Below are 19579 nucleotides of genomic sequence, written 5' to 3' on the forward strand. Positions count from 1 at the left end.
GGCGCTCCATACATACATTACATTACTGATCACAAGTTACATCCTGTATTATACTCCAGAGCTGCACTCACTATACTGCTGGTGCAGTCACTGTGTACGTACATTACATTACTGATCCTGAGTTACATCCTGTATTATACCCAGAGCTGCACTCACTATTCTGCTGGTGCAGTGACTGTGTACATACATTACATTATTGATCCTGAGTTACATCCTGTATTATACTCCAGAGCTGCACTCACTATTCTGCTGGTGCAGTCACTGTGTACATAGATTAAGCACTCTTTACTGTGAATACAGTGACTCGCTGACTCTTTGGATGACGAGTTCTGTGAATTATTTATTGTGTTGTTTTATGCTCTGAGAATAGATGAGGAGGAGACTTCTTTGTAGCAATATTGTCAGGAGCTGAACAAGTGTCAGAGATAAATAGACCTTGAGATATTGTGGTCTCACACATTGGATAATTATTGTCTGATCTTTCCGATTTCAGCAGGATGAGCCTTTCAGTCAATGTGTGTCGTTTTCTCCTAGCTCTTCTAGTTATGTTTAGTGTAGTTGTGTTCATGTACTCAGGATCGCTTTCTCCCCCCGGTTTCAGTGCCGCTCCGATCCTCTTCTGGCCCATATGACCACTCATCTCCTCTGGTTCAGTGAAGCTTCAATCCTCTTCTGACCCATATAACCACTCTCATCTCCCCAGGTTCAGTGCCGCTCTGTTCCTCTTCTGGCCCATATGACCACTCTCATCTCCTCAGGTTCAGTGCCACTTCACTCCTCTTCTGGCTCATATGACCACTCTCATCTCCCCAGGTTCAGTTCTGCTCCAATCCTCTTCTGGTCCATATGACCACTCTCATCTCCCTAGGTTCAGTGCCACTCCGATCCTATTCTGGCCCATATGACCACACTCATCTCCCCAGGGTCAGTGCCGCTCTGATCCTCTTCTGGCCAATATGACCATTCTCATCTCCCCAGGGTCAGTGCCGCTCTGATCCTCTTCTGGCCAATATGACCATTCTCATCTCCCCAGGGTCAGTGCCGCTCTGATGCTCTTCTGGCCCATATGACCACTTTCATCTCCCCAGGTTTCAGTGCCGCTCCAATCCTCTTCTGGCCCATATGACCACTCTCATCTCCACAGGTTCAGTGCCGCTCCGATCCTCTTCTTGCCCATATGACCACTCTCATCTCCCCAGGTTCAGTGCCGCTCTGATTTTCTTCTGGCCCATATGACCACTTTCATCTCCCCAGGTTCAGTGCCGCTCCGATCCTCTTCTGGCCCATATGACCACTCTCATCTCCCCTGGTTCAGTGCCGCTCCGATCCTCTTCTGGCCTATATGACCACTCTCATCTCCCCAGGTTCAGTGCCGCTCTGATCCTCTTCTGGCCCATATGACCACTCTCATCTCCTCAGGTTCAGTGCCGCTTCGCTCCTCTTCTGGCTCATATGACCACTCTCATCTCCCCAGGTTCAGTTCTGCTCCAATCCTCTTCTGGTCCATATGACCACTCTCATCTCCCCAATTTCAGTGCCTCTCTGATCTTCTTCTGCCCCATATGACCACTCTCATCTCCCTAGGTTCAGTGCCACTCCAATCCTATTCTGGCCCATATGACCACTCTCATCTCCCCAGGGTCAGTGCCGCTCTGATCCTCTTCTGGTCAATATGACCATTCTCATCTCCCCAGGGTCAGTGCCGCTCTGATCCTCTTCTGGCCAATATGACCATTCTCATCTCCCCAGGGTCAGTGCCGCTCTGATGCTCTTCTGGCCCATATGACCACTTTCATCTCCCCAGGTTCAGTGCCGCTCCAATCCTCTTCTGTCCCATATGACCACTCTCATCTCCCCAGGTTCAGTGCCGCTCCGATCCTCTTCTTGCCCATATGACCACTCTCATCTCCCCAGGTTCAGTGCCGCTCTGATTTTCTTCTGGCCAATATGACCACTTTCATCTCCCCACGTTCAGTGCCACTCCGATCCTCTTCTGGCCCATATGACCACTCTCATCTCCCCAGGTTCAGTGCCGCTCTGATTTTCTTCTGGCCAATATGACCACTTTCATCTCCCCAGGTTCAGTGCCGCTCCGATCCTCTTCTGGCCCATATGACCACTCTCATCTCCCCAGGTTCAGTGCCGCTCTGATCCTCTTCTGGCCCATATGACCACTCTCATCTCCTCAGGTTCAGTGCCGCTCCGATCCTCTTCTTGCCCATATGACCACTCTCATCTCCCCAGGTTCAGTGCCGCTCTGATTTTCTTCTGGCCCATATGACCACTTTCATCTCCCCAGGTTCAGTGCCGCTCCGATCCTCTTCTGGCCCATATGACCACTCTCATCTCCCCAGGTTCAGTGCCGCTCTGATCCTCTTCTGGCCCATATGACCACTCTCATCTCCCCAGGTTCAGTGCCGCTCCGATCCTCTTCTTGCCCATATGACCACTCTCATCTCCCCAGGTTCAGTGCTGCTCTGATCCTCTTCTGGTCCATATGACCACTCTCATCTCCCCAATTTCAGTGCCTCTCTGATCTTCTTCTGCCCCATATGACCACTCTCATCTCCCTAGGTTCAGTGCCACTCCGATCCTATTCTGGCCCATATGACCACTCTCATCTCCCCAGGGTCAGTGCCGCTCTGATCCTCTTCTGGCCAATATGACCATTCTCATCTCCCCAGGGTCAGTGCCGCTCTGATCCTCTTCTGGCCAATATGACCATTCTCATCTCCCCAGGGTCAGTGCCGCTCTGATGCTCTTCTGGCCCATATGACCACTTTCATCTCCCCAGGTTCAGTGCCGCTCCAATCCTCTTCTGGCCCATATGACCACTCTCATCTCCCCAGGTTCAGTGCCGCTCCGATCCTCTTCTTGCCCATATGACCACTCTCATCTCCCCAGGTTCAGTGCCGCTCTGATTTTCTTCTGGCCCATATGACCACTTTCATCTCCCCAGGTTCAGTGCCGCTCCGATCCTCTTCTGGCCCATATGACCACTCTCATCTCCCCTGGTTCAGTGCCGCTCCGATCCTCTTCTGGCCTATATGACCACTCTCATCTTCCCAGGTTCAGTGCCGCTCCGATCCTCTTCTGGCCCATAAGACCACTCTCACCTCCCCAGGTTCAGTGCCACTCTGATCCTCTTCTGGCCCATATGACCACTTTCATCTCCCCAGGTTCAGTGCTGCTCTGATCCTCTTCTGGCCCATATGACTACTCTCATCTCCCCAGGTTAAGTGCCGCTCCGATCCTCTTCTGGCCCATATGACCATTCTCATCTCCCCAGGTTCAGTGCTGCTCCGATCCTCTTATGGCCCATACAACCACTCTCATCTCCCCAGGTTCAGCGCTGCTCTGATCCTCTTCTGGCCCATACAACCACTTATCTCCCCAGGTTCAGTGCCGCTCCGATCCTCTTCTGGCCCATAAGACCACTCTCATCTCCCCAGGTTCAGGGCCACTCCGATCCTCTTCTGGCCCATATGACCACTTTCATCTCCCCAGGTTCAGTGCTGCTCTGATCCTCTTCTGGCCCATATGACCATTCTCATCTCCCCAGGTTCAGTGCTGCTCCGATCCTCTTATGGCCCATACAACCACTCTCATCTCCCCAGGTTCAGCTCTGCTCTGATCCTCTTCTGGCCCATACAACCACTCATCTCTCCAGGTTCAGCACCGCTCCGATCCTCTTCTGGCCCACATGACCAGTCTCATCTCCCCAGGTTCAGTGCCACTCCGATCCTCTTCTGGCCCATATGACCACTCTCATCTCCCCAGGTTCAGTGCCGCTCTGATCCTCTTCTGGCCCATATGACCACTCTCATCTCCCCAGGTTCAGTTCCGCTAAGATCCTCTTCTTGCCCATATGACCACTCTCATCTCCCCAGGTTCAGTGCTGCTCCGATCCTCTTCTGGCCCATATGACCACTCTCATCTCCCCAGGTTCAGTGCCGCTCCGATACTCTTCTGGCCCATATGACCACTCTCATCTCCCCAGGTTCAGTTCCGCTAAGATCCTCTTCTTGCCCATATGACCACTCTCATCTCCCCAGGTTCAGTGCTGCTCCGATCCTCTTCTGGCCCATATGACCACTCTCATCTCCCCAGGTTCAGTGCTGCTCCGATACTCTTCTGGCCCATATGACCACTCTCATCTCCCCAGGTTCAGGCTGTTGCTCCTTTTCTAGTATAAGTTGGTAAAGAGCTAAACCATGCTTAATAGATCTACAGTAAGGAGGAGACTTCTGCTCTTCACATAGACCCCCGTGTGGTTCTGCTACCCAGATTCCAAGCCGTGAGGTGCAAGGGGCAGTCTGTGCGCCTCTGGAATATCGGAGAGATGTAATTAAGAGGGATTAGGGAAATACTTCTGAGGTCTTTAGAATTGTGTGGTCGGTCTTGGCTCTCCGCTTCGTCCTGCTACTTGTCAGCACTCGTACCTATGATGGTCTGTGGGGTAGTTCATGTGCTTCTTTCCTCGGACTGACTGGTCTGCAGAAAATTAAGTGTCCAATATTGATCCGAGCGTCGAAAGAAAGTCATCAGTGCAAAGCTGCGGGTCTGAGAAACCATCGGACGGCGCTCAGAGTGAGGACTTACACATGCTCCTTACACATAAGCTAATCAGGTATCTAATCCTGGGACCCGCGTGATCTTCTGTGATGATCCAGGCAGTAAATGCTCAGCCTCCCTGCAGCGCCACCACTGGGGAAATGAAGCATTACACAGTGACTGTTCCATCATTATCTGTGTGACACAGTGGGGACTGGTCCTCGGGCGGCTGAGACCCTCACTGTAATCACTGTACACCCAAGAACTGAGGAGCCTCTGCTTAGGCCATGTTCACATAGTCAGTATTTGGTCAGTATTTTCCATCAGTATTTGTTAGCCACAGCCAGTAGTGGTGATAATCCAGAAGTGCTGACGCGTTTCTGTTCTGCTCTCCTCTGATTGTTCCTCTTGTTTCCTGATTCTGGCCTTGTGAACGTGGCCTTCCTCACCACGTACCTGGGAGTGGAGTGTGTAGACTTACCACCTCTGTATTGTCTTCTCCACCTGCGTTAGACAGTTCCTCTGATCTTTGTGTGTTTCTCCGTTTCTTCCAGACTCAGCGTCGCGTCACGTTCCACCTCCCTGACGGCTCCCAGGAAAGCTGCAGCGATAGTGGACTGGGGGATCCGGAGCCCAGCAGCGGCTCCAACGTGTCACAACCGCTGCCCCTCGGCTTCGCCCAGGAGGAGTACTACGAGCAATCGTCCGCCAACAGCAGAACGGAGGGCGACGGCAACTCGGATCCAGAATCTAGTGAGTACCCGCTGCTGCGGATGAGTGATCCAGCCACAGGGTGTGTGCTTATCATGTCAGGAACCACAAACACCAGCATGTCTGGCAAGCAAATGTTACTATACAAGGTTACATTGAAAGACCGGCAGGACTTGCTGGACCTTCTGGTACTATCGGGATGATTATACCTTAATTAGAGCCTGGGAGAAGTTTAAGATTGAGTCAAAACTGACTTGTTACATTTTGTATCAATATTATTGTTATTTTATATATTTGTGTCTGCGCTCAGCATACAATGTATATTCACGGTCACTACTAGAAGGATACAGTCTGCACCTTCTTAAAGGGACAGCATACATTTACTGTGCAAACGAACGCAAGGTTTTATTCTCTGTTATCAGCCATTTCTGGCTAATCAGAAGGTAAGTGTTGTGTTTGTCTGTGGCATGAATGGCTGTCACTTATTTTCAGTGCTAAGAACCTCCATTTGCACCGTACTTGTCGCTGATATCAGTAACTTTCTGTATGACTTGTATGGGTGAAAGATTTTGTAGGTAGAGACCTCTGATATAAGGATGTTTCTACATTAGGACAATGTCGGGCAATCGTGTGATCACTCTGTGGAATTGGTTTTTGTTTTTTTTCAGGATTGTCGCATAACTTTGGCCTGTGACATAGAGCGTGCCGACCACGGTTCTATTAATTCTCCATACTCCTGGGGGCGCTGTTCACAACCCCATAAATAAACGGATTGTTGGTCCAGTCTGTGCGCTGTCGCCCCATTCGTAGGGGGACACAAGTTCCCTATTCTGCTGATCACTGTGGATAGGCAATGGCTTATCTTCACTAGACATCCCCTTTAATGCACAGTTTCATTGTAATTCTCATAGAATCCCCTGACATTATGTATCCAGTGCAAGTGAATGAGGAGCTTCATATCCCAATCAGACTGTGAGAAATATAGAGTATGCGACGTAATAGGGAGTGAATGGAGACTAAAGGGCTAAAAAGTATCCTGAGCTCTTACAGAGGTAACATAGGGAGACCCTGAGCTAACAGGCCTGGCCCTGTGCTAATAGGGGGGATTCCTGAGCTAGTAGAGCAGGGTCTTTTTGTAGCAGAGTGGGCGTTTTACTTATAGATGGGGCCCTGGACTAATATCTCTGAGCTAATAATGATGGTTCTTGTTGCACTAGGAAAGGGGGTGGCTGAGCTAATAGTGGGGGTACTTATCCAATGAGAGGGTATTTGTCTATTAGAGGGGGTCCTGATCTAATAGAGGAGGGTCGTGCTTTAATAGAGATCAAAAGAAGATGGGTGCACAGCCGGTAAACTACAGCAGGTTGCTACATCATGTATCAAAAGGAAAAAGGAGAAAGAAATACACTAGGGATGCGCACACCTAAGAATGTCAGAAAGGTTTATTAAACATGTCACAATTACACCATAAAACCATTACCACGTATATAACAACCTGACATGCACTGAATAGAGAGCCAACATGGGCAATGGCAACAATACTGACTAATCATTAAGCGTGGAATACTTGTTAATATATATCTGATATGTAATAATGATTCCACGCTGTGTTCCTCTCATTCCATGACATGATTAGTCAGTATTGTTGCCATTGCCCATGTTGGCTCTCTATTCAGTGCATGTCAGGTTGTTATATACATGGTAATGGTTTTATGGTGTAATTGTGACATATTTAATAAACCTTTCTGACATTCTTATGTGTGCGCATCACTAGTGTATTTCTTTCTCCTTTTTCTTGGCTTCTGACTAAACTAATAGAAGAAGACCCTCCAATATTACCTAATATCCCCATATATTAACTGCAGCTCCCTATGTGATTGGAGGGTCTTATTCTATTGGATAAGGTTCAGAGCTGATATAGGGTGTCCAGAGCGGACCCTCATCCTATAAGGTCATGTCATCTCCTTCAGGTCACGGGTCCACTGTTCTGCATCCGGTGTTTCCGATAATAACCTCTGTACATTTCTGATGTTCGGCGCCGTCCGTCACGCTCTGCTGTAAATATCATCATTTAAGAGCAGTTCTTGGCTCTTTACCTGATAAATCAATCACTCGGATTCAGACGGAATAATGAAAATGTATGGCGAGGATTAGCCAAGCAATATTCCGTCATTAATACCTTTCAGCGCGTTTGTTTCTCCCATGTACTGTATCCGTATAATAGATGCCACCAATTTACACAAATGACTTCAATCCTGGCAAAAAGCATATAATATGACTGTGGAGTCATTAAGATAAAGGCCGGCATTAATCACAGCGCGCCATTCATCTGACTGCAGAGATTTTTTTCTGTGTTTGTCAAGGTGGGCGCCATGTATTTCACATGTTACATTTTAATAACTCAATTCTGCAAGGACGAAGATAGATTCAAGGGCTGAAAACTGAGCGCCAAGATTATACTATCATGGTGGCAGCTGTGGACAGGTGGCAGGCGTACAGCCAGGGGCAGCTGTGATTAGGTGGCAGGCATACAGTCACGGGCAGCTAAGGTCAGGTGGCAGGCGTACAGTCAGGGACAGCTATGGTCAGGTGGCAGGTGTACATTCAGGGGCAGCTGTGATCAGGTGGCAGGCGTACAGTCAGGGGCAGCTATGGTCAGGTGGCAGGCGTACAGCCAGGGGCAGCTGTGATTAGGTGGCAGGCGTACAGCCAGGGGCAGCTAAGGTCAGGTGGCAGGCGTACAGTCAGGGGCAGCTATGGTCAGGTGGCAGGTGTACATTCAGGGGCAGCTGTGATCAGGTGGCAGGCGTACAGTCAGGGGCAGCTATGGTCAGGTGGCAGGCGTACAGTCAGGGGCAGCTATGGTAAGGTGGCAGGTGTATAGTCAGGGGCAGCTATGGTCAGGTGGCAGGCGTACAGTCAGGGGCAGCTGCGATTAGGTGGCAGGCATACAGTCACGGGCAGCTAAGGTCAGGTGGCAGGCGTACAGTCAGGGACAGCTATGGTCAGGTGGCAGGCGTACAGTCAGGGGCAGCTGTGATTAGGTGGCAGGCGTACAGTCAGGGGCAGCTGTGGTCAGGTGGCAGGCGTACAGTCAGGGGCAGCTATGGCCAGGTGGCAGGCATAGTCAGGGGCAGCTGTGATTATTTGGCAGGCGTACAGTCAGGGACAGTTGTAATTAGATGGCAGGTGTAAAGTCAGGGGCAGCTGTGGTCAGGTTGCAGGCGTACAGTCAGGGGCAGCTATGGTCAGGTGGCAGGCGTACAGTCAGGCAAATGTGATTAGGTGGCAGTCGTACAGTCAGGGGCAGCTGTGATTAGGTGGCAGGCGTACAGTCAGGGGTAGCTGTGATTAGGTGGCAGGCATACAGTCAGGGGCAGCTGTGGTCTGGTAGCAGGCGTACAGTCAGTGGCAGCTATGGTCAGGTGGCAGGAGTACAGTCAGGGGCAGCTGTGGTCAGGTGGCAGGAGTACAGTTAGGGGCAGCTGTGATTAGGTGGCAAGCGTACAGTCAGGGGCAGCTGTGATTAGGTGGCAGGCGTACAGTCAGGGGCAGCTGTGGTCAGGTGGCAGGCGTACAGTCAGTGGCAGCTATGGTCAGGTGGCAGGAATAGTCAGGGGCAGCTGTGAATAGGTGGCAGGTGTACAGTCAGGGACAGTTGTAATTAGGTGGCAGATGTGAAGTCAGGGGCAGCTGTGGTCAGGTGGCAACTGTGGACAGAAGGCAGGTGTACAGTCAGGGGCAGCTATGGTCAGGTGGCAGGCGTACAGTCAGGGGCATCAGTGGTCAGATAGCAGGCGTACAGTCAGGGGCAACTGTGGTCAGGTGGCAGCTGTGGTCAGAAGGAATGCGTACAGTCAGGGGCAGCTGTGGTCAGGTGGCAGGCGTACAGTCAGGGGCAGCTATGGTCAGGTTGCAGCTGTGGTCAGAAGGCAGGCGTAAATAAGGGGCAGCTGTGGTCAGGTGGCAGGCATACAGTCAGGGGCAGCTGTTTTCAGGTGGCAGCTGTGGTCACAATGCAGGCGTACCGTCAGGGGTAGCTGTGGTCAGGTGGCAGCTGTGGTCAGGTGGCAGCTGTGGTCACAATGCAGGAGTACAGTCAGGGGCAGCTGTGGACAGGTGGCAGCTATGGTCAGAAGGCAGGCTTACAGTCAGGGGCAGCTGTGGTCAGGGGGCAGGTGTACAGTCAGGTACAGCTAGGATCAGGTGGCAGCTGTGGTCAGGTGGCAGGCGTACAGTCAGGGGCAGCTGTGGTCAGGTTGCAGCTGTGGTCAGAAGGCAGGCATACAGTAAGTGGCAGCTATAGTCAGGTGGCAGCTGTGGTCGTGAGTCAGGTGTACAGTCAGGGGCAGCTGTGATCAGGTGGCAGCTATGGTCAGGTGGCAGTTGTACAGTCAGGGGAAGCTGTGGTCAGGTGGCAGCTGTGGTCAGAAGGCAGGCGTACAGTGAGGGGCAGCTGTGGTCAGGTGACAGCTAAGGTCAGGTGGCAGGTGTACAGCCAGGGGCAGCTGTGGTCAGGTGGAAGCTGTGGTCAGAAGGCAGGCGTACAGTCAGGGGCAGCTGTGGTCAGGTGGCAGGCGTACAGTCATGGGGCAGCTGTGATTAGGAGGCAGCTGTGGTCAGGGGCAGCTGTGGTTAGGTGACAGGCGTACAGTCAGGGGCAGCTGTGGTCAGGGGACACCTGTGACCAGGTATATGCCAGTTTTATACATGAGGCTGCTCAATTGTGCCCACGACCTGTGCCTTCCTGGCTATGCCTGGCACAGGGTAGTCCTGACTAGTGTGTTCAACGCTAAGTACCCTACCAGGTGCTATTATCAGTGGGAAAAGTAAAGGTTTTATGGACTTCTGGATGTAGTGCCCCATCTCATTCTTCATTGCCCCTCCATAGCACTCAGTTGGCACCACTTGGCGATTGGTTACCGGCCGTCTTTACTTCACATCTTCCAGTCCGCACAGTTACAGATTCTTGGAATATTGCCAATAAATTCTTATTAAAAGGGTGTTCCTATAAGAAGACGTTGCCTCCAATCCTCGGGATAGGTAAGAACTATTGGATTGGTGGTGGTCCAACACAACCAATAGGCAGAACAAACGTCTTTCCCTCATTGGAATGGTGCGCCAGCCCCCGGAGGACCCCGGGAATCTGGCCATTCTCAGATATCCTGTGGATAGATTACAACTTCTTTGACTTGATTATCCCTTTGCTGTAAATATTCTCATAATGATTGCTGAAAGCAAAAATGCAAGAGGAGATAAAATCGAATTTCTCGCCCTCCGGTTGCTTCATCGTTGTGCCTGGTGTAGAGACGCAAATAAGGAACGTAAGAAGAGATCAAGGTGTGAACAGTCAATCTCCAAAAAGGATGTGTGACAGATGGGGTCAAAATAAAACCGAAAAAATCTAAGGAAATGCAAAGTAATTAATAGTCGCAGTAATATTTACTCTTTACTCCGTTTATAATTAAAGGGTTTTCAAGGACTTTAATATGTAACATATAATTGATGGGGGTCACCTAATATGATTAATATGAATAGGATTATTTTTGTAATCCTGTACAACCCCTTTAAGATGAAGGATTGATGCGTTTCCCAACCCTCAGAGTCAGTGTAGCTGTTTCCCTCATCTCTGACGGTCACCTTCAGACTCGTGTGTTTTCTTGATCAGCACTGATTCTCCACTGGAGATGACGCTGGTGGGGAGTATTTAGAGCAATGCTCCCTGGGAAAAGAATATGCAAAATAGCTCTCCTCCAATAGGAAGTAAACTGTCTCTCTGGAGCCACCTATAGGCGGCTACTTGTGTGGCAGATGATCCGGACCAAACAATATCTCTCCATCCATGAGGCTAAATCTATTCATTTTGATGCCAGATCCTCGATTGTAATTTCCTGCGTTGGGTCCTGAATAACGAGTTTTCTCTGCTAATTATCCGGCTTTGTCCTTTTTCCTTTTTTTTTGTTATTTTTTTTACTTCTTTTTATTTCTGTTCGTGAGTAGGAATAATTAATATAGTCAGTTCAGAAACCATTAATCTCGGAGCCGAGCAGTTTGATTGATCTTATACCTTTAATCTAATTAGCGTACATGGCGGTGGAAGGATATAATGGCTGCATACAGCCCCGCGCCACTTTGAGGAGTGTCACCCTTTTTGATGACCCGCTGCGGCGGATATCGTGTTGCCCAGGTATAAGGTACAGCTGTGCAATCATTAACGGGAAATTTGATTTAAAAGGTTGGGAATCGCCGTACATCAAACCCAAAGGGAGGGCGAAGTTACTCAATTAAATGTAGGTAGTCAGCGAGTCATTAATAATTGACGCTCATATGTAGTCAGACGCTTCCAGGACATTTATACCAAAGAATATTCCGCAAGTTACAAAGTAGCAACGAGTAAAGTATCGGGAAGATTAATGATGGTGGATGAAAAGCCGAGCCCGACATCTCCCCGCAGTACCCGGATGTGACATCATATATCTATCTATTATCAATCTATCTATTATCTATATATCTATTATCTATATATCATATGTCTATTCTCTATTATCTGTCTATTCTCTATCCATCTATTCTCTATCTATTATTTATCATCTATTATCTATCTCTAATATTATCTATCTATCATCTATATATCATATGTCTATTCTCTATTATCTATCTATTATCTATCTGATATTATCTACTATCTATCGTCTATCTATCTATAATATTATCTATCTATTATCTATAAATTATTTATCATCTATCTATATTATCTATCTATGTTTAATCTGTCTATTATCTATCATCTATTATCTGTTATTTATCTATCTATCTATCTATCTATCTATCTATCTATCTATCTATCATCTTTCTATTATCTATCATCTATTATCTATCTATCTATTATATATCTATTATATATCTATCTATTATCTATCATCTATCTATCTATAACATTATCTAGAAACAAAAAAGGGAACAGCACAGTATAATACTTATCTTTGGATGCAAGGCCCCCAGGCAATCTGTCCAGTGATTGTCCACACTTCATAAAATTCAAAAGAAGAGGCAGCACTCCATTATTTCAGTGGGATAACGTGCAGGATTTTAATCAACCCACATGTCTGGGTGACGTTTCGGGCTACAAATGAGCCTTTCTCAATTTAGGCTCAATTTAGATTGGGACAGTAATGATAATGTGTGCACACTGTAAAGCGCTGCGGAATATGTTAGCGCTATATAAAAATAAAAATAATTATCTATCTATCTATCTATCTATCTATCTATCTATCTATCTATCTATCTATCTATCTATTATCTATCTACATACAGTGATGGCCGAAAGTATGGGCACCCTTTAAATGGTTCCAGAACATGAAGTATTTTCCCCAGAACATTATTACAATTCCCCATGTTTTGTTATACACCTGTTTATTTACTTTGTGTGTAGCGGAACAATACAAAAAAAAAACAGAGGAAAAAAAGGCAAATTGGGCAAAATTTCACACAAAACTCCCAAAATGGTCCGGATAAAATTGTTGTCAAAACAATATTTGGTTGCACATCCTTATAGAATAAATAACTGCAATCAATCGCTTCCTATAACCATCTACAAGCTTCTTACTCCTCTCAGCTGGAATCTTGGACTTCTCTTCTTACAAACTGCCCCAGGTCTCTAGTATTTGAAGGCGTCTTCTCCCAACAGCAGTTTTAAGATCTCTCCACCGGTGATCAATGGGATGTAGATCCGGACTCATTGCTGCCACTTCAGAACTCTCTTTGCATCCATCAATTTCTGGGGCTCCTTGAAGCATGTTTGGCGTCATTTTCCTGCTAGAAGACCCATGACCTAGGACGTAAACCCAGCTTTCTGACACTGGTCACTACATTGTCATCTAAAATCCTTTGGAAATCTTCAGATTTCATGATGCCTTGCACACAGTTAGGGCACCCAATGCCAGAGGCAGCAAAACAACCCCAAAACATATGTGACCCTCCATTATATTAGACTGTAGGTGTTGTGTTCTTTTCTTTGCAGGCCTCATTCTGTTTGCAATAAACAGTAGAACGATGTGCTTTACCAAAAAGCTCTATCTTGGTCTCATATGTCCATAAGATGTTTTCTCCGAAGGATTTTGTTCTTTCTTCCGTATTTTGGTAAACTGCAGCCTAGCTTTTATATGTCTCTGTGTTAGCAGTGGGGTCCTCCAGGATCTCCTGCCATAGCGTTTACTTTCATTCACATGTGGACTGATAGTTTGCTCTGACACTGATGCACCCTGAGCCTTGAGGACAGTTTTTGTTTCTTTGGAGCTTGATTAGGGGTGGCTTATCCACCATCCGGACTATCCTGTGTTACAATCTTTCATCAATTTTTCTTGCAGTGCCATGGGCTGTAAACTTCTTGATTATGTTGCGCACAGTGGACAAAGGAACATCAAGATCTCTGGAGATGGACTTGTAACCTTGAGATTGTTGATATTTTAGAACAATTTTTTTCTCAAGTCCTCAGACCGTTCTCTTCTCTTCTTTCTGTTCTCCATGCTTAGTGTGACACACACAGACACACAATGCAAACATTGAGTCAACTTCTCCTCTTTTTAATTGGTTTCAGGTGTGATTTTCAAGTTGCGCACATCTGTTACTTGCCACAGGTGGGTGTGAACAAGCATCACATGCTTTAAATAATGTTGCTGTTTACCCACAATTTTGGAAAGGTGCCAACAAATTTGTCCTGCCCATTTTGGGGTTTTGTAGCATCTATTTCATATTTGTACTCCTATCATTTTTCATTTATTAATGCTGACAATAGTTATGTAATAAATTCAGAAGATTAGTTATAATTACCGACGTAATCTTTAATTATTGTTTATCTCTGTTATTATAGCGTGCTGCAATTTATAAATCACATTTACTATTCTCACTCTCATTCCTCCATCACGTTCCTCGCTCGCGCTCTTCGCGTCTTTACTGCGGAGTTATTGAGGTAATGATGAGTTTAGGATCCAGAGACTGAGCTGTAAACTCCGGAGCTCCCCACTTCCATTGCAAACCTGCGTTAAGGAGCTAATAAAAGGCAGGAAGATGGGAGACATAACGGGGAGCAGGAGAGAAGTGCAGGGAATAAATGAGGCTTGGCAGCCATAAACTGATCTGGTGGCAGATGTTCACTGATGTGCCCTCATGTCATCACTTACACCGTCCCAGCGATGCCCGGCGCCATCACATCCATGAATGATTTAGAATATATCACCTGGAGGAAGAAGAGGAGAGAGAAGCCGGGTATTAGCCTGTAATTTACATCGCCACAATTATCCTTCACCATCTCAATAAGTAATACGAGGACAGAGAAGGAACTAAGCCGTATAGGTCACATCTAAGTGTCCTACAACGGTGCTGCTCTCTGGTGTCAGCCAGTGCAGGACACCGTATTCTGGAAAGACTCCTCATCCCAGGTACATCCCAGTAGGAGGAGGCGGGAGGATGGATGCACCAGGTTTAAATCAACTGGTAATAATGAATGAAACTCTTGATATATATTATATTATTATTATTTTTTCTTTCTGCCTATAGGAATTTTTTCTTCATGATCTCCCCAACTTTATGAAGTACAGCATGGTGGTCTTATGTAACCTCTTCTTCCTCCTCCCATTCTGCCTGTTCTCTTCTCTTTCCACCCAATTCCCCTTTCCACTCTCATCTCTTTTTGCTCTTCTTTTCTTTCTTATTTCTATTCTCATTTCCCTTTTCTTTCTCCTCTTGTTCCTTTCCTCTTTTCCTCCCTTTTCTCTTTCTCTTCTTATCTTCTTTGACCTTCCCTATTTCCCCATCTTTTTCCACTTCCTCCCCTCTTTTTCATTTTTCTCTTTTTCTTTTGTTCCACGCACTTCTTTTTTTTCACCACTGCTTCATCCCCATCTTCCCCCCCTACTTCCCCTCTTCCAGCTCCGTTCTCATTTTGCTCTTTCTTTCTCATTTCCTCTTCCTTTTTCCTTTCCTTGTCATATTCATGTCCTCCTCTTCCTTCTTCATTATTAACCTTATTTCTCTTTCCACTTTTCTTCATGTCCATCCTCCCTTTTTTCACCATCATTTCCTTTTCCTCCTCATATACTCCTTTCTCCCTACCTCTTTTCCTCTTCCTTATCCCCTTCCTTCTTCATTTGTACCTTTTTCTTTTATTCTCATTTTTCTCCCCATTTCCCACTCCTTCCTTTCTTCTTCCTTTATGTTTTCTCGTCCTGCCCTCCTCTTTCTTCTTTCCATTTCCTTTTGTTTTCTTTCCTCCCTCTTTCTCTCTGTCTGTTCCCCTCCCTTTCTTCTCCCCTTCCATTACCCCCTTCTCCTCTTCCTTCTCTATGTTCTTCTCCTTTTTCCCTTTTCCTCCTCTATGGATGCACAAAAAAATCATAACCCACTCAGATCACCAATATAGAATCCAAATATAAAGATACATTGTTATTGTTAACATTGGAAGTTTATTAGGTCTTGTACATTTTAGATCCCACATGGATGTAAAAAACAGACAAACGAATATAAAAAAAGACACAGATGGAAAAATCATACGCACAGATGTTTTTCAAGTTCTTGTCTGACAATATTTAAGTGCTTGTCTGAACTCGGCCTAAACGCCGTACATCACCTATGTTGTATTTGTACTGGAGTTATGTGACCTTCAATGTCTGATTTACCAATTAGACCATCATTATTTCCTTTCTGTAGACTTGGGTGGTGGCGGGGGGTCCCTACACGTTCTCCTTGGTGGGTCATTGCTTCCTCATGACTTGTATATGCAGGCTTTAGAGGTGGCGTCCCAGAAGAAACACGTGGATGCCCTGAATGGAGAGCACCATGTGCAGCATGTGAGAGTCTTATAATTAACCAACATAATTTATGTATTCTGCAAATGTTTCTTTTCCAATAAACTTTATTGGGTTTTTAAATTTTATGAAGATAAAGGAGAGAAAAAAAAGGGGGGATGGGAAACAGGAATAAGGAAAAAAAAGGAGAAGGAAAACAATAGATTTTCATACAAGAATTCCTTATAGATTCATACAAGACATTTCAAATATATTAGTTAAAATGTATATCATAACAGTAAACCTTAAAACAATAATAGTATTTGCCCTTAAGGAAATTTTGCAAATGTTTCAATAATCCAAATTCTAAAGTAAATGTCCTCCTGAAGACCAGAACATCCGCACCAGCTCTGATGGATTTTACATGCAAACTGAACACAAAACACAGGTCATTTGTAAGAGCCGATGTCCCACTCAGATCCCATCCGCCGTGATCGGACCCCGGGGGGGCAGTTTATCATCGAGATTCAGATGCTTTGGAGCGAAACCGTTTCCTTCTTGGCCATTTTCTTGAGAAATGACATGATTCGATGTGTGACGCACGTCGACAGTTGAATTCCTCTGTCAATAGGTCTCAGATTTGGCTCCTTTGTCCTTATGTCGGAGAGAATCGGTGGCCTTATTCTCACAATGAGACATTGTTTGCTTGTAATTTCCTTTATTAGGTCATGTGAACCATGAAGTAAAGGTCAGTCGCCATTTATGTTCCCATCAGTTCCGTGACTGCACCTCTTACGACCATCAATTGTCTCTGACTTCCCTTTTATGAGATTATTGGACACATGACGATTTTCCTCCATTTTTCTTCTTCTAGGTTGTCAGTTAAGGTCTACCAAGCTCCTCACTGGTTGCCCAGTTAATAAGCCAGGCACGTAGTATTGAGATAAGTTCATAGGACCTGTCTCTTTATTGAGTGCCTATCCGGAAGTCAATTATCTTCTGTAATGACACATCAATGTGGTACAGATCAGTAGCTCTGAACCTATAGATCTGTATTGGTCTGTTTTGTTCATTTAGGAGCCTCCAATTTAACACAAAGGTGCACTAACTTTTTGTTTTCCCATGGGTGGGGTGCTCTATTGACAGCCATGTTATACAGAAGTTCTGCTTAGAAGCATGGCTTTAAGAGAATATGATACTTCAGGAAATATACAATAGGCAATAACGTTGCTAGCGAAAGATTAACATAACTGTGCAAAACAATGCAAATTTACATTCTATGGAGCTTTTTAAACAGCCAAGTGACCGCCCCCGAGGAGCGGAGACATTTTAATTAAATTCCCATTCAATGTATTAACTAAAGACTCAACCTCTATACTGTTAATTACTTGGGTCTTTCAGAGTTAATGTCGTAATCCCTCCGGGTCTATCTAATAAGCACCTACAGTATTTTCTTTTATCGAAATCCAAAGTGAATTTTAGCTTCAGCCATTACATGTAAATGAGCCCAAAGCTTCTCCAGGGTGATGTCAACTTTATGGAGTATGCGAACTTCTGTCAGCCAAGTGAATGAATCCTAATGAGTCCCTCGATGGCAATATTGGGAAGGCTTTGTCTCCACCAGTCATCTAACAAGTCAATAGCAGGTCAGATATTTACTAAGAAGCATCAATTGGTTGTGGTTCCCTGCTTATTAAACAGATAGGACCGGTTTGTGCAGCGGCATGCGGGATGGAGACCGGACGCCCTAATCATAACTTTGACTTACAAAGTTATTGAACTTTGGAAATTCCCAGAAGGCGATCGGATGGCAGGAGCCGGGTTTTGCTGACTCAGACATTCCTGCAATCGATGCACTTGTTATTTCACTCCTGTATTATTTTTAATTAGCTTCCAGAACTGTTGCCGTGATAATTGGATTTGGCATTTTTAAACCCCCGATGTCCAGGATCCACCTCTCGTTACTCAAGGAAGTCGAGATGAATTTTTATTTTCTTTCTTTATTCTTTTTATATGAGGAATCCTTATTTATTAAGCAGCACAAACGTAAATGAGAGGTAACTGCACGGGTCCGGAGCTTGTAGTAATGAAGAGAATGTGCACAGATCGCAAAGGTTTCGCTGATGCATGAAGAATTACTTAGCCTGCTGGTTTAGCAATACATTGTTATCATTCCGGGCTCCAAGACTTATCTCAAATTGCACCATTTCTCTAGATTGCGCTTCCCTAGATATTCGGGTTAATTCCTGACATCCGCTGTTTTAACCATGCACTAAATTTTATTGCACAATTTAATTCGTAATGGTAAATTGGTGCAAAATATATTGGTGATTTATGAATAACACTAGATGGAGAATCCCAGCAGCGGGGGGTCCGGCGATGACCCGCTGGTACTACTGCGCAAGGGCCTGGTACCACCAGCGGGTGCCATATTGGAATACCCATCACTTGGGTATTCCAATATGGCTGTCGGCGGTGGATTGTGGGATTCGAGGATGTCCAGACGGAAGTGGATGACAGACAATTTAAGGTAATTATATAAATAGATAAAATAAGCAAATATAGTAGGATTTAAAGGGATTTTCTTTTCATAATAAATGGGTAAATTTACAAAGTCATTTTCAAAACAATAATTTTTTCAATTTACAGCCTATTATAAAAATCTTTTGCATTCTCTAGAATTGAGGGATTTTTTATTCTATAATGTATGGCCTTTTGCTAAGGTTGCTGGTCTCCTCAAAGAGCTCAAACTTGCAAGCTGTTTGCTGTCCACCTAGCAAGCACTGCCCTGTCGCGGTTGGATCTGGCCAGCCTCATTATTCTTGCACATTTCTTATGTATCTCTCTGCTAGCAGTTTTGCAAAGTGCACAGTTCGGGCCACAGCCTCAGCTATGCCCAAAGCCGAAACTGTCAGTTTTATGGAGCGCACTGCAGCCTGGCAAGCAGAAACCCAAGAGGCATGAGAGCAGTGCATTCCTGCAGACAGAAAATGACCACATCCCTTTAAACATGTGGCTCTTGATCTGTGAGAAAACTACAACTCTCAAAAGATGCAGTTTGTAGACCAGGACTGGATATTAGAACTGCCCTAGTATTGAAGTGTGGCGTTTGGACCCCTTTGCGGTACCACACAACATTCTGAACAACAGTTAATGCTCCATACAAAAACACAACATAAGAGCAGTTCTATGTAATGCCCAACTAATACTGCTAAATAAGTCTTGTTATAACCATGGGTGGCCGCAAAGTTGAGGTCACGTGCTCTTCAGAGGGTTATTGAAAAACTGGCTCATCAGCTTCACACTTCTCAGACATGGGACGACCAGAAGAAAGGAAAGGAAAGAAATATTTATCAGATATGAGTTAAAAAAAGGACAATAGTTGAACATACAGGCATATTTGTAAATTCTCTATTTTGTCCATCAATCCTCATGCTGATATCCGGTACAGGGGCAATATTGGAAAAGTACTGAGTAGAGATGAGCAATAAGTTTTGCTTTACTTAGTGCCGCTTTCTCGTCCGACCCTCCTG

At 45.8% G+C, this 19579-nt stretch overlaps 1 protein-coding gene across 2 annotated transcripts in view; it reads left to right on the forward strand.

Annotated features, from left to right (window-relative positions):
• PCDH11X (protocadherin 11 X-linked) overlaps positions 1 to 19579 on the forward strand; it is a 1508525-nt gene that overhangs the window by 1099207 nt on the left and 389739 nt on the right. For both annotated transcript variants that reach the window (XM_077286500.1, XM_077286502.1), the window contains exon 5: positions 5109 to 5307. In XM_077286500.1, the coding sequence (XP_077142615.1) occupies positions 5109 to 5307 (199 nt within the window). The remainder of the gene's footprint in view (positions 1 to 5108; positions 5308 to 19579) is intronic.

The sequence above is a fragment of the Ranitomeya variabilis genome, chromosome 2 (genome assembly GCF_051348905.1).
Source record: "Ranitomeya variabilis isolate aRanVar5 chromosome 2, aRanVar5.hap1, whole genome shotgun sequence".
Lineage (NCBI taxonomy): Eukaryota > Metazoa > Chordata > Amphibia > Anura > Dendrobatidae > Ranitomeya > Ranitomeya variabilis.